Source organism: Toxotes jaculatrix, chromosome 22, assembly GCF_017976425.1.
Source record: "Toxotes jaculatrix isolate fToxJac2 chromosome 22, fToxJac2.pri, whole genome shotgun sequence".
NCBI lineage: Eukaryota > Metazoa > Chordata > Actinopteri > Toxotidae > Toxotes > Toxotes jaculatrix.
Genome location: NC_054415.1, coordinates 16,502,125 through 16,516,858, shown reverse-complemented (window position 1 = coordinate 16,516,858; position 14,734 = coordinate 16,502,125). Strand labels below are relative to the sequence as shown.

At 42.6% G+C, this 14,734-nt stretch overlaps 1 protein-coding gene across 1 annotated transcript in view; it reads left to right on the top strand.

Moving 5' to 3' along the window:
- The window catches only part of mpped1 (metallophosphoesterase domain containing 1), a 58,421-nt gene that overhangs the window by 20,509 nt on the left and 23,178 nt on the right, over positions 1 to 14,734 (top strand). Inside the window, exon 3 of the mRNA XM_041030366.1 lies at positions 47 to 272. Coding sequence (XP_040886300.1) covers positions 47 to 272 — 226 coding nt within the window. The remainder of the gene's footprint in view (positions 1 to 46; positions 273 to 14,734) is intronic.

The following is a 14,734-nucleotide window of genomic DNA, read 5'->3' as shown; positions in this document are numbered from 1 at the left end:
TTTCTTACTTTCACTCCTCTACTCCCCCCTCTCCTCCCCCTGCTAGGTACCCTGCCCTACGACATCAAGATTGTGATTGCTGGAAACCATGAGTTGACCTTTGACCAAGAGTTTATGGCTGACCTGATCAAGCAAGACTTCTACTATTTCCCGTCAGCCTCCAAGCTGAAGCCAGAAAATTATGAGAATGTCCAGTCACTGCTCACTAACTGCATCTACCTGCAGGACTCTGAGGTCACCGTGCGGGGCTTCAGGATCTATGGCTCCCCCTGGTGAGTAACCACCTTGACTTGAACACCTTGCACTGCAGGTACGAAAAAAAATACTTGGTTCACTTTTAGGATTCTTATTCTTCTTTGAAAGTAACACATTTTTGTGATCAGTTATACACAATATTTTGGCCTTGTGTTTCAAGATTGCACTTTAATAGTCCCAAGTGCAGGAAAGCAAAGTTTCAAGAACATCAGGCACACAGCTACAGAATCCTCAGAAGTGCCTTTCTTTTTTATCACATTTTATATGAAATCTCACTGTAGCAGTCTCAGCAGCGTTGGCTATTCCACATTTCTATGTCTACTTGGTGCATGGTTGCTGCCGCTTAGGTGCAAGTGATGTAGCGGAGAACATTTCCCACTCATGACCATGACCAAGTCCTGAAGGCAGTTCTCTTGAAAGGTCAAAATGTCTAGGCAACACTGCATTGTTTGACATGTATCATTTGATGCACATATAGCACTACGTTCCTATAGGCAGGAAAGTTATTGTCGTCACTCCCCACTGTACTTTTACATAATATAAATCAATTGTAGGCTAACTGAACTAGCATCAAAAACAAAGAGTAATAACCTAAACACATCTTAATCATCCGGTGGCATGGTGGTGCAGTGGTTAGCACTGTCGCCTCACAGTACTCCGGCTTCCTCCCACAATCCCAAAAAGGTTAGGTTAATTGGCTACTTGCCCGTAGGTGTGCGTGTGTGGTTGTCTGTCCTTGTGTGTCAGCCCTGCGATTGACTGGCGACCAGTCCAGGGTGTACCCCGCGTCTCACCCATAGTCAGCTGGGATAGGCTCCAGCTCCCCCGTGACCCTGACAGATTAAGCGGTAGAAAATGAATGAATCTTAATTATCAAGACCCCTCATGGCCAGATAATTTGACAGTGATATGGGCTTTCATTGGTTCAAAATCTAGTTTCAAGACCTTTATTTTTTTAGGTTTTGTATTTGTGCTTTTGCATGTTCCTAAATGACTTTGTATTCAATTAAATAACCACATCAAAAATCTGAAACTACTTAGTATTCCGCCATGGAACAACTGTACACATTACACACTGAAAGGGGAAGAATGGGCTCAATAACGATCCAGCAGTCCATATTTGCCCCGGGCCCTGTAGCAGCTTAATCCGGCCATGGCTCTGCGCAAAGTTAAAATGCTGTTATCGTGACAACAGTGCTCGCTTTTTGACGTCATCAAATTTTCAATTATTGAAATTAGTTTCTTTATTCAGCTTGTGACTTGTGTTGCTTTCTATTTTTGTAACTCAATTCACTGTGGACAGGAAGCTTCTTTTTTCAGTGTGTGTGTTTACTCTCTCAGTGCTGGGTAATTGGTTTGCTGTGATAGCAGGGTCCCCAGAGTTTATTTGCTCAGGCCACTGCAGAGAGCTGCTTGATTTGGACCAAGTGGAGACGGAAGGAAAGAAGAATCAAAGCAAGGGAGGGCATGAGACAAAGGAGAGAAAGGAGAAAAGAAGGAAGGGGTGGAGATCTATGAGAGAAAGGGGAAAAGAGGCAGTGGGAGGGGAGGGATGGAGATTTAGCAAGGAATGATTTTATTCACATTCACTGGCTGGTGTAATAGGCACATGAGGTGGTGGTGGTGGTGTTTGTGTGTGTGTGTGTGTCTGAATGTGTGAATGTGTGTGCCCGCTGTGGGTCTGTAGGTTTGTGTACCATATGTGCTCTCACTTGCTTCAGAGTGTGCAAGTGTGTACTTGTAGACCTATCCTATCTTTGTGAGGACCAATATCAGGATAGATCCTACTTTGTGAAAGTGAGGACATTGTGGTCGATTCTCACAACTTCACAGGGCTGTTTGAAGGTTAAGATCTGGTTTTAGAGTTCAGTTTAGATCAGATTTAGGTTAGGGTTAGGTATTTAGTTTGGATGGTTAAGGATGAATTATGCCACTGAGTGTCCTCACAAAGATATAAGCACAGGTGTGTGTGTGTGTCTCTGAGCCTCAGGGTGTGTTCCTGCAGCACATAGGGGCTCCAGCTGGAAGCTCCGTGTGTTTCCCCCCTCGCTATGTGTGTTCCCCTCTTCCCTCCTTCGTTCCTTATCTCCCTCCTTCCTTCTTTCTTTTCTTTCTCCATTACAACCTTATTTTCTTCCTTCCTGTCTTCTTTTTTCTTTCCCTGCTCCATCACTTTTGTACTATGTTGTCATTTCCCAAAATTCCCTCCTTCCCTTTTTTTCTTTCTTCATCCTTCTCTACCCATGCCCGTGGCCCGTACCCTCCCGGCCCGTACCCTCCCGGTCACTGGATGGTCTCAGTGTGTTGCTGGATGACACACACACACACACACACACACACCAGCCACCTCCTCCACACGCTCCATTCTTTTGGTAGCAGCAGTGGGATAGAGCCTGTTCCAGTCCCCTCCGTTGCCATGGCGATGACAGGCCCAGCGATGCTTTATGGCCTGTGGATTACCCCCGCCTCGCCCCACGCCACCACCTCCACAGTCCGAAGGTGCTAACGGACTGTCTGACCTCCTGATTACGGTCTTCTGTGTGTGAAAGTAGAATATGACGTGTTTTGCCATTTGCAATGAAAACACAAATTCATTTTATATTAGGAAAATAATCTTGTCAATTCTAAAGTACTTTAGAAAGCCTGAAACACTACTTTTTAATGAAAAAATAAGTTGAGCTCAATGCACAATGAGTAGCTACAAAGCTAACCCATGGATCACGGATAAAAGAAGCAATTCTACCAGTTTCACACAGGAAACAGACAGCTGCATCCTGTCTTTTGTTGACCTGTTCGTCCATCCCGACCTCCTCCTTATGCAGGCTTTTTATTAGGTATGAGACCATGTGTTTTGTCTGTCAATCAGTCTTTCTGTCTGCCTGTCAGTCAGTCAGTCTGTCATTCCTTCAGTCTGTCTGTCTAATTGGATCCCTCTTTCTTCTTTCTGTCTTTCACCTCCTCTCATTCTCCATCCAGTCTTCATACCTTCCCTATTCTTTCTCCATCCCTCCATCCATCTGGCTTCAGGAGCTATTTACTTTCACCCCCTGCCATCTCTGCCTTACTCCTCCTTTGTCTTTACCTTTCTCCTCTGCAGATCCTGTTAGTAAAAGCACTGTGTGAATGTGTGTGGTAAGGGTAGTGACTGTGACTTGTAGGGTAAAAACTCTTTGAGCAGTTGTTAATACCAGAAAAAATATATATAAATATTAATAAATGCAGCACTATAAATGCAGTATATTTACCATTTAAGACAAAAGTATAAATGAGGCTTAATTCTCTTCAGGTTTTGTGCATGTAGTGTGTTTATTTTCCCTCAAACAACATCAGCATATGTTTTAAATCTGCTCGATTTCTGAGTGTTGTGTTGATGGACATGATGATGTCAAAGCCCCACAATGCAACACAAAGAGGAATCTGATGAGCTGTTTAGAGCTGCAAAATGTTGACGACATTCCACAGAAGAAAACAAATAAGACATTTTGCTTTTTTCTTTTTACATAATGCCATCATCATCTTTCTCCATGATCAAAAAAATGTCAATTTCAGAGTTGTTGCTTCTGTAAGCTAATCTTTCGGTCGCTGTTTTTCATGGATGTAGCTAGGTAACTAACTTGCTATGTCAGAAGATCCAGATTTTATTGTGCAAAGCTCCAATTGGCCAGTTGTTTCCCCAATGAGTCATGTGATGTTTGGCACGGTATGGCATGACTAATGCTGCAAATCCTGCTGTGAAATGGACATGACTCCCATGTAGAAAAAGTAATTTCATTACTGCCCCGTTTTCCTCCAGCATTTATTTGTTGTGCCAACCCGGCCATTATTTGAATAATAGCTTTTACTAGAAAATTTACATCATCTGGCTGAGATAGTGTTTGTTACATTGGAAAATATTTGACTTTAACCTCAACGTGCTATTTTTTTTTTTTAAGATATATGGCACACCAGAAAGTCTGATGCAAAAAAAAAAATGTCAGTGTTAGCGAAAATAAAAGCTTCCGCACTCTTATCTCCATTGTGTACACCTAATTTAGAAAAAAAAGTCATTAATTAAGTGCATGCGAGGGAGATGTGCCGAAGCTTTGATTAATTTGCTGAACAAACACAGTCCATCAACTCAGAACCTGTTCCCGAAATAACAATAAACAACAGGAGCTAAGCGATGCATGAAAAATGTTTTGTAGCTATATTTAGGCTACCATTTTTATTGGGTGTCAACTTCCTCCACCAAAGAAAATGTCTTACATTAACTCTCCAGATGTCCAGTTGTTTTTAGTGTATTACTGATTGTAGCTGTAATTTTTAGAAAGTAAAGAGCAAAGTACACTTGTAGTTATAATGGACTCAATCAGAGATTTTTGCGCATTCGTGAATCACCTTCCTATTTTCTAGATATTGTCTATCATTCATGTAGTAATGAAAATTGAGTGATATCTGTCTATTACTGGACTGAGTGTCACTTCAAAAATTCGCTTTTGAAAAGAAATTTTCACACAAAAAGTACATAATAGTTTCACCGGCTGGTATCGCAGACATCTCGGATGCTCAGCTCAGAAACTACTCTCTACTCATAATTTAGCAACTCAGATTCTCAGCAGCGGAAACCAATCTGGCAACCTCGGCAGATGACATCTGAGTCATTATTAATAATGAGCTTGCATGGCCGGGACACGCAGCTTTTGCACATTTGCGGATCTGTTCCTCTGCGAGAACAAAACACGGCCATAAATATGCACTTCATCAGTCACCAATTAAGAAATTCATGTCTGATAGAAAGAGGAGTGGAAACATCTTCTCTAACAAAAGCCTTCATCACAACCATTCTGCCTCCTTTGAAAACACTGCATCGCTTTGAAATTGATGTGATTATTGTACATTTCCTTCACGCTTAGACATACACCAACGTTCATGGTCTTTTTAACCAAATAGGTGGCCCTAGGCCTAAAATTTGCTGTCAGGTCCCATGGTGACCCCAACCATATTGGCAGCACTATTATTTCCCCGGACACCCAAAAACCAATCAGTAGTCTGAAGTGGTTAGTTAATTAATCTGTGAATTCATTTTGATAATTGAGTATTCATTTAAGTGTTTTTTAAAGCCAAATGTCAAAACTTAACTGGTTCCAACTTCTGAAATGTAAATATTTGCTGGTTTTCATCAGTTTTGAGATGACACACTTAACGACTTTTGGTTTTAGACTGCTGGTTGGACAAAACAATCAATCTGAATATGCTACCTTGGGCTTGGACAGTTGATGAGTAAAGGGGTGGGTCCTCAGGTTGGGAATGAATGAATGAACCAGGGTCACAGGATTAGACAGCAGAAGACCCTATCAAGAACCTGGGGCTGGGGAGGTGGGGGATATGTTTTCTAGACTTTTTCAAACAATTGGGCTGTGAATATTCTGTACTATATTGCCAAAAAAATCCCTTAATAATTAAGTTTAAGTTTTAAGTTTATACTTTATTAATCCCTCAAGCTGGGGAAATTACTCTCTGCATTTTACCCACACCAAGTGAACGAAACACACCCACAAGCATGCACATGCACTAGAGACGCTGTGGCAGGGGGCTTCCCTAGGAGGAGCCCAGGGAGCTGGGGTAGATTGGTGCCTGGCCATGGTCGCAGAGGTGGGGGGGTGTGTCTCCTTCACCACCACCCATATCCATTGTGCGTATCCATTGGGCTTGGAATCGAACCAGCGACTCTCCATTCTCCACGCGGTCCAAAGTCCAAGGCCGCACGCTTAACTTGCTGCACCACGGCCGCCCCCATATAATTATAATACATTAATACTGCTCAATATAACTTTATGTTTGTTCAATAAAATATTTAGCAACAACAAATAAAGACAACAGTTAGTTTAAAAAACATTCCTAAAACAGAAATAAACACCAAATTTGTTGGGGACTAATTTAGCAGCGGATTAATATACATTCAGGGAAGCAGGACGGAGTGTGTAAACTACTACAGTGTGTGTGAGTGTGTGTGTTTGTTCTTGGTAGTTTTACAGTTATAGTTTTTTTTTAGTTTTTGGGGGCAGCTGTGGGTCAGTAGGTCAAGAGGGTCATCCACTTATCAAAAGGTTGGCGGTTTGATCCCTGGCTCTTCCAGTTTGCGTGTCAAAACATCCTTGGCCAGGTACTGAACCCCAAATTGGCCCTGAGTGTGTGTGTGTGTTAGTAAAAGCAATGAATCTGTGTGTGAATGGGTGAATGTGACTCATACCACCAAAGCACTTTGAGTGGTTGCTAAGACTGGAAAAGTGCGGTATAAAGTATTCACCTTGTACACCTTGTACAACAATGGAGACATTCAGTGTTGTGTTCAGTGAATCATCAGACCTATCCTTTAAACATTTAGCCTATTTTTCAGGCGACAGCAGACATGTAAAACCTTGATGTGAGACTATTTGGCTCGAGGGTCTCTGACAGCTGCTTGGAATAATTGAATTTTAGGGGGCAGTCCTAATAACTTTGAAACTAATGGGGTTAGAGACTTGATTCCAGATCCTAAGAGAATGCTTTGGAGGGTCAAGATACAAGTATAATTCATCGATGGAAAGCTTTTGTCTCCGAGTATCATCTATCATCCAAGTACTTTTTGCTGTTAATCGCAGGAAGGACGGAAGTTAGTTGGCTGAGAAAGAGGGAGCTGGAGAGGACAGGTGGGGGTGGAGGGGGGGGCGATGAGGAGAATGGAGGGAAAGCATCAATGTGCAGTGGTATGAATGGGTTAAATCTCTTTAAATGTTTATAATGATGGTCTCGGTGGAGTGGAAGACAGGCAGGGGAGACGGACGGCTGGTTCTTCAGACACACAAACAGACAGGGATGAGAGAGACAAAGTAGTCCGTTTGTTGATGGGGGATTTGCGTGGGAGCGATGGGGGAGAGAAAGTGAGAGACCCTTTTCTTTTTCTTCTTTAAATGAAAACGGCAGAAATGTATCGCTCCCCACTGCTCCGCGTGGAATAATTAAGGACGGAGATGCAAAAGACTCCTTAATTAGATTTTTTAATTATTGAGGATTCACTTCTCCTTCTATAGTGGCCCAATTAAGAAAGCTCATCAAAAACTAAAGAGATGAAGAGAGGCCGTTTTCTTCTCCCCCCATCCTCCTCCTCCCGGCCCCCCTCTGTCTCATCTTCCTCCTCCCTCTCTCACTCCGTCTCCTCTTCCTCAGCTCCTCTCATTTGACAGAAATGGACTACCTGTGCTCTGTTTGATGGCTCGTCCTCGCTGATGAGCGGGAAATGGAAGGGACTCTTGCCGACTTTAATTAACTTGCTTGTTTTCACGGGCCTCAGTGAAAAGTAAAAGAGGGAGGTGGGAGAGAGAGCGGAGGGAGGGGGGTAGAGGAGAAGAGGTAAAATGCAGTGGTGGCATGCAAGAGCTTTTCCTTTAATGATAATGAGTCTAATGATGGTGGAGATGGCATGAAGGTAATTTGACCTTCTTTCTCTTTGCGGAGCTTCAAGACTTTACTTTGTTCCCGCTCTGATGAGGAGAGACTTCACAGAAATGGAAGTTTGAATGATGGAGAGAAAGAATGAATGAGTAACAAATCCAACTTCTTAAGGCATGTTTTAGCCCATTAACGACAAACTGTGTTTCGTTTACTGCCAACCGTTTGATTTTCTTCCTGGCCATCATTTTCACTTCTGGATGCTGCAGGAACTTAGGCAGACAACTAATCCATCAGAGCAAACATGACTGACCTTTGTTTTACACAGGGCGACATAGTGGTGCAGCAGTTAGTAATGTCGCCTCACAGTAAGAAGGACTGACATCTAATCTACCTAAAAGGTTTCTAAGTTCTCCACATGGTAGCATGGGTTACCTCTGGGTTCTCCAGCTTCTTCCCACAGTCAAAAAACATGCAGATTAGATTAGGTTCATTGGCAACTCACTCACAGGTTTGAATGTGAGTGTGAATGGCTGTTTGTCTCTATATGTCCGCCCTGCGATAGACTGGTGACCCGTTCAGGGTATACAAGGTATAGAAAATGGATGAACAGATGGATGTTCCACACTGTTGTCATGCAAGTAGTCTGGTTGCAAACAGGGATTATTTTGAAGAACAGAAAGTTCAGAGACAGTCTGTCTTCTGAGATGTGGAAAATGGCTGCTAAGAAGCTGGAAGTTAAACTAGAGCACAATTATGCAATTAGCAAATATAAATACTATGAACAAGATCAAGTGATTTTGGCCATTTCTTTATGGCTGCATTGAAAAGGTTGCAGTCTGTGTGTTGCAGCCAAAACACAGGAACTGGCCATTTATTCAAATGCTTAAGATTACAAATCTTCTGATACATTCTGATACATAGCTAACTGACTCTTAATGACTGTGTTTCAATAAACTTTCTCACATTCTGGTAATGGAACAGATATGCTGTTAGTCTGTGGGCATTGCCAAAACATGCATGACCTACACTCAATATTGTGCCTGGATCAAAGAAGCTGCTGTTGCTGCTTTGCTAACGTGCTGCTCACACTACAACCAACTGTGTAGACGTGGTGTTAGAAACAAAAACAGAAGTAATATTATGTGTGTGTGAAGGTGATGAGGAAAGGGAAAATCATTCATTAGGACATCTGCTGGACAGATTGAGAAAGGCAGGTTTGGGGAGATGAAAGGGCTGAAGACCGGGGCCGAGGCAAACTGTGGAGCAGATTGTGACAAAGTTTTTCCTGATTTCTATAGTGGACTGAGCTGAACTGAAACCAGAAGGAAGTAAATCAATCTAAAAATATAGGGTATATATTGGAATACTGTCGACAGTAATGCAATGCATGCACTCCTTTATAGTCATGCAGCGTTGTGGGTGTGCTCCTTCAAAGATGTATAAAGACAGAGAGATGTGGAGTTGGGAGTTAATGCTTTTCTGGGCCTCCTCACCAGAGCCTGCACTAAATTAACATCCAATTCACTCTGAGACTCTCAAACCCCCCCCCGGGTCCTTGTCCTCTCCTCTCTCCCCTCCTCCTCTATCCCATTCATCCTTCCATTCCTTCATCTCCCACCTACTATTCCTGTAACACATACATTCCCACTGGACCCAAATAAAGTAGCCTATGAGCACTGAACATTAATAAACGGGGTACTGAAGGGAGATGGTGGAGGAACAAAGCAAAAAAAAAAAAAATTGGCCCACTTTAACCCTTGTTACTTTCCTACCCTCTCTTCTCTGCACCCCCTCTTTTTTTCTTCATACTCCTCTACAATTTCATTTTTTCCTCCCTTCTAAAGTGCTGCCAGTCTGCAGCCCTGTAGCTGAATAAACAGTTACAGAGGGAGGAAGAGCAGACGTGAGGACATTTACTGTGTCGTTTCCCTGGAGGGATTTCTCTTTAAATTACCTGTTAAATGGCCTCCAGGGGCAGGACTTCACCATTCATGGATGTGTGTGTGTGTGTGTCAGTGTGTGTGCGTGCTTGTGTGTTATGGCATGCTACGGGGCATTTTTCTTTCTCTATTTCACACATGCCTTCCCTCCCTAAGGCATGTGGCATTGTCAAGCAAAAAAAAAAAAATGAATTAAAGTGATTCTGTCCTTATGTTCCTCCTCGCCTCAGTCCCCTCTCTCTTCCTTCCTCTATTCTCTCACACACACCTCGTCTTTCCATCTCGTCAGCTCATCAGCAAGCAGTTATGTTCGGCATTAGAACATAGAAGGTGGGGGTTGGGGAGGTGGGAGACAGGAGGCCATGGACACTGCAAAAAAAAAAAAGTCAAAGCCAGGAAGTCATATCACCATCTCAGTGTCTCTGTTCCTCTTTGCACGCCTCAAACAGGCAAATGAGATGACTCCAACCGCTCCCTCTAAATGCAGCTTCATTTATTGCAGCAATTTTAGCACAAACAAATGTGTTTTGCTGTGAAACAAGGCAGATTAACTCTGAGTGATCCACTTGCATTAAAATGAGCTTTTCAAGCAAGATAAACATGTTGGCGCACTGAAATTAGGGAACGTTTTCCCACTCGTGTTCTTTAGATAGAATCCTTAAAATTCCACCTTTGCACACGCTCATGTTGTCCATCATAATTCCAGGTGTTACTTTGTAATGAACTGCTATTTTATTCCTTTGTATGTATCCATGTTATGTAACAAATGTTGATTTCAGTCTTACATTTACCTGAATGCCTATTGACCTAAATGTATTGCATTCAGTGTTCGGTTTTCCATGCAGATGACAAAGCAACAGTACTCACTGTAAAAACTTTAAACTTGAAACTGTCTCAATCAGCAGGTCAGGTCCTGCATTCTTAAACTTTTCTAATGAGGGCCCCTCATTTAGCTTTAGGTAGCTTTCTGCACCCACTGGCACTAAATATGAAAACATGTTTGTTATGATCATTCCCCGTAGAGACCCCTTCGAGACTTCTTTTGGTATCTGTTTAATATTTCCTGTTTTATTTTGATGTTCATTTCCTTGTGCATCTGTTCCCACTTCTGGTTGTCAGTTTGTCTGACAAGAGGACAGTTAACTGTTGACTATGTCCAACTGTAGATAGTTAAAAGGGTGTAGATAGTTAAAAGGGTGGTTTATTGGTTCTCAAAGGGGGGTTGTGGCCACAAATGGTGTGTTGATTCTCAGGATCAAAGATAGTAGGGTCCTGGTTCAGGGCATGAGAAAAAGATTTCTTTATCAGGCTGCTTAGTGTTCTAGAAACACTAGTGTAGAGGGTCTGGTTGGGTTTGATTCTAAGGCTGTGTTGCTGGCAAGCACTACTGGGGTTCTTTGAGAATCTTTATGGGTTCTTTGGAGAAGATCCAAAGGTCTGTCCTTCGCTCTTCTCAAAAACTGCTCATCCAATCGACTTCACACATCTTGTTGAGGACTGAAGAGAAATAGAAAATGCAGCATCCACTGTGAATTTGAGTTTTTGGATGAGAGGTTCTCTAGAAACATTAAACGGCAATCATTTAGAGTTGGAGATGATGCATTTACACAACCTTTGGTCAATCTCAATCCATATAAATAGAATAGGCAAAATATTTGGAACACCTCTCAGTATAATCTGATACAGTTCCATACCACAAATTATAGCCTTCAAAATGGCGGTTAAAATAAATCAACACCTCTTTCAAACGGATTCATTGCACTTTTGCTTTTTCTTCTTTGAGTTTTTTGTTCATCTTTAGTGTTGACAGTGCCAAATACTGTGGGCTCTTCTGCTCTGCTTCCTGTAACGCTTACTTCAAAACCACCTTTAAAGAGCCATTTGCAGCCTGGGTTAATACTAAACAATTTGCGTCCCACACTTAAACAGGAAGCTTCTCTGGTCTCAAGGTCGATCAAATGTCTTGATGCTGCATTGCATATTCTAGTCTATGGAGACTCCGGTCTGTGGTGCAGTTGATCACTCAGTTTGCATCTTCTGTGTTGGATTTCTCCCTGGTTATTGCTGAACATCAGTGCAAAATGGCTGCTCTAGTTCTGCTAGTGTAGCTCTTCTGGAAATGTCTCAAAAAGAACATCATATTTTTCACATTTTGCCAGTTAATCACTTGTCCCTGCCAGTTTCTTTTTTTTTATTTAAGTGCATGAAGTGTTTTGGGTGGATTTCTTCCCTTTAAATCTGATCAAATAATCTTTTAAAATGGGTGGGGGGTTTTTTCCCAAGAACTGATTTGCATTTGAAACACGAGCATTTAACTCAACCAAATGGCAAGTATTTGAGTTGTTTCAAGGAAATCTTTAATTGGAAACCACTACAACATTAAAAAACTCTATTTAAGGTGCATGTTTTCTTGCACAAGACTATTTCCACTGAAATCAAGGAACATTACCTGTTAATATTTATAGGTTCAACAATAAATGGGGTCTTATTGCAAGTACGATACCATCCTTCCCTCAAGGGCCACTAAGTGCCCCTCACCGCAGTGTGTCCCTTCTGCCATGCTGGCACCGGGAGTACAGTTCTTGCCACTTACCCCCACCCAATCTCGGGTGCAGAACAGGATACCCACGCCTGCCACCCATCCTTCCACCCCGCTGCCCACCCAACCTCCTCCTCCACTTCCCCTGAACAAGCCACGAGCAGTGGATGATCTGGCTAATCTCCACGATTGACACACTGAAGCACAGAAGACCGGAGAAAAGGGAACAAGAAGAGAAGGGGAGGGTGTGTGTGTGTCGGGGGGAGGGGGGGCTTCCCTATTTCTCTTTTTCCTCTCCATACCTTTCTTCTGCTCTTCTCCGCCCATTTCGTTTCCTTCTCTCCACTAGAGAACTTTGAAATAATTTGTGTCTCGTGGGTTTCTTTTTTTTTTTTTTTTTTACACATTCTAATTTTCAACTAAATGGGACATCTGTTTGAGAAAAGGAAGATTTGCCACGGTTGCCAAGGCAACTATCATTCTGAAAGGAAGGGTGTGTGGGGGGGTAGGAGAAAAAAAAAAGGAAGTCCAACAGCTTTTATGGACAGAATTAGACTTTGGTGGAATATTACCCCTGCAAGACAAACTGCAATGGGACCTGTTCATTCTTTCCTCTATCTTTCTCTCCTTCTTAACGTCGTCTTCCCTCAGTCTCTCATGCCACTTTCCCCCATCTCTCGCACCGTCTGTCTGTCTCCCTCTTGTTTGTCTCTTTTCTTGCTCACGTCCTCATATTCCCCTCCCCTTCCCTGTTTTCTCCCTTTCTCTATCCCTCATGCTGCAGCATCATCAGAAATATCAGTGTGAAATCTGTCTCCAATTAGAGGCCTTACCCCCCTACCCCCTCCCACCTACCCACCCATGACAGCTCTTCTGCTGTCTGAAACGTCTCATCCACAATGCTGAAGCCCACCTCACACTCCCTGGTAATTGGTCATTATTTAGAACAGGAAGGGACAAATATGCTTTCCCCAAAGCTTCTAAATGCAAGTTAAACGGCCCTTCATTACGCTTGCACTAACAGTAAGGAATGATGGTGGAGAGTGGGGGGGTCCTGGCAGTTGTGTAAAATGTCACATGCTGTGGTTGAGACATGACAAATCCAGAAAGTCGTTGGCTCCTTTGGAAAACAGGTGAAGTTGTGCATCAAAATCTGCTGTGTCTAACCTGAGGCACGGGCTGAAGGGTGGGGGTAGAGAAAAACTAGAAAATAAGAAAGGGGTTGTTTTCTCTTAACAGCGCACCAGCAGATATGAAATCGTCTTCATCACTATTGATGTAGTTTTAAAAAAATCAATGGTGGCTGCAGCTGCATGGTGGATAACGAACCACTGGTTGCCGTGTATCACATGAATCGCTCTTTGACAGGTTTTTGCAGTAAAAATGGAGCTCCTTTCCCTGCTCCCACACAATGTCCCAACCAAGTTCTTGATGGGAAAACAGAAAAAAAGGTTCCAGTGCTTGAAACTAGCAGCCCCTGTACTACAAATCATTCTCCAACACCATTAATGTGAAAAATATAGTTTTCTGAGGCATTTTTCCCTTTTTCCCAGTTAGAACACACACTACTGAACGTGTTAGTGTCTCTTAGTTCAATTGATAATCAAGCTCAAATTCATATTCAGCATGGGATTTACCATGAAGCTGAATCAAACATTTCCGGTTGAAAAGACTACATCCCCCACACGTACCAGCAGGTCTTGAGCTCAGCATATATTATATTAGTAAATAAACTAAACTAGTTATTATTTTACAACCTGTGATCCAAAAGCCTCCAGACAGATAACGGGTGTTTTCACACCTAATCTATCTTTGGTTCAAAATTGTCTGGTGCAGTTGCTTGTTTTGGTTGATTAGTCTGGTGTCAATGAATCTCTGGTACGGACGAAACAACTGGACATAGACCTGTAAATGGGGGACTCTGTCCTGTTCTAACAGGATCCTGTGCTGTTTATTTGTGGTGTGAATGTAAATCAGACATACCAAGATTTTTATGTTTGCAGGTGTTTTTGCATGAATTAAAAAGCATAACTATTATCTGCAAATCATGAACCATTAGGAAAATCATGTTTCAAACTGTAACCAGTACTGACTGTCCTGTGTTGACTTAATCTTGGATTAAGTATAGGTTAAGATGAAGGTATGGTTTCACATGCATCTCAAGAAGAAGGGACACTCCTTTGAAGACAGTGATGTCCACATTTTGGACCAAGAACATAGATGGTTTAAAAGACAAGTTAAGGAGGCCATCTCTGTCAAAATACCCATCACTGAACAGAGGGGGTGGTCGAAGACACCAGCTGTCACCCACCTATAATGCAGTCTTGAGATCCCTCCCTAAATGACTAACCCATCCACATCTGGGCTCATGTGACTCTAACAACTCACATAATGCTTAGTTTCCACAATCAGCCTATGTATCCTCAGGTGCTAACGATTCCCCTCGAGGCAACCCAGCAGGCATCACCCAAAGTGTGAACAGTTCCACCGTCGTTTCCATTGCTCCCAGAGGTACCACCCAGTAGGTGGGATAGGGATGAGTTTAAATGTTTGGGCTCTCTAACCAGCTGCTAGAACTGAAGAAGCTTCT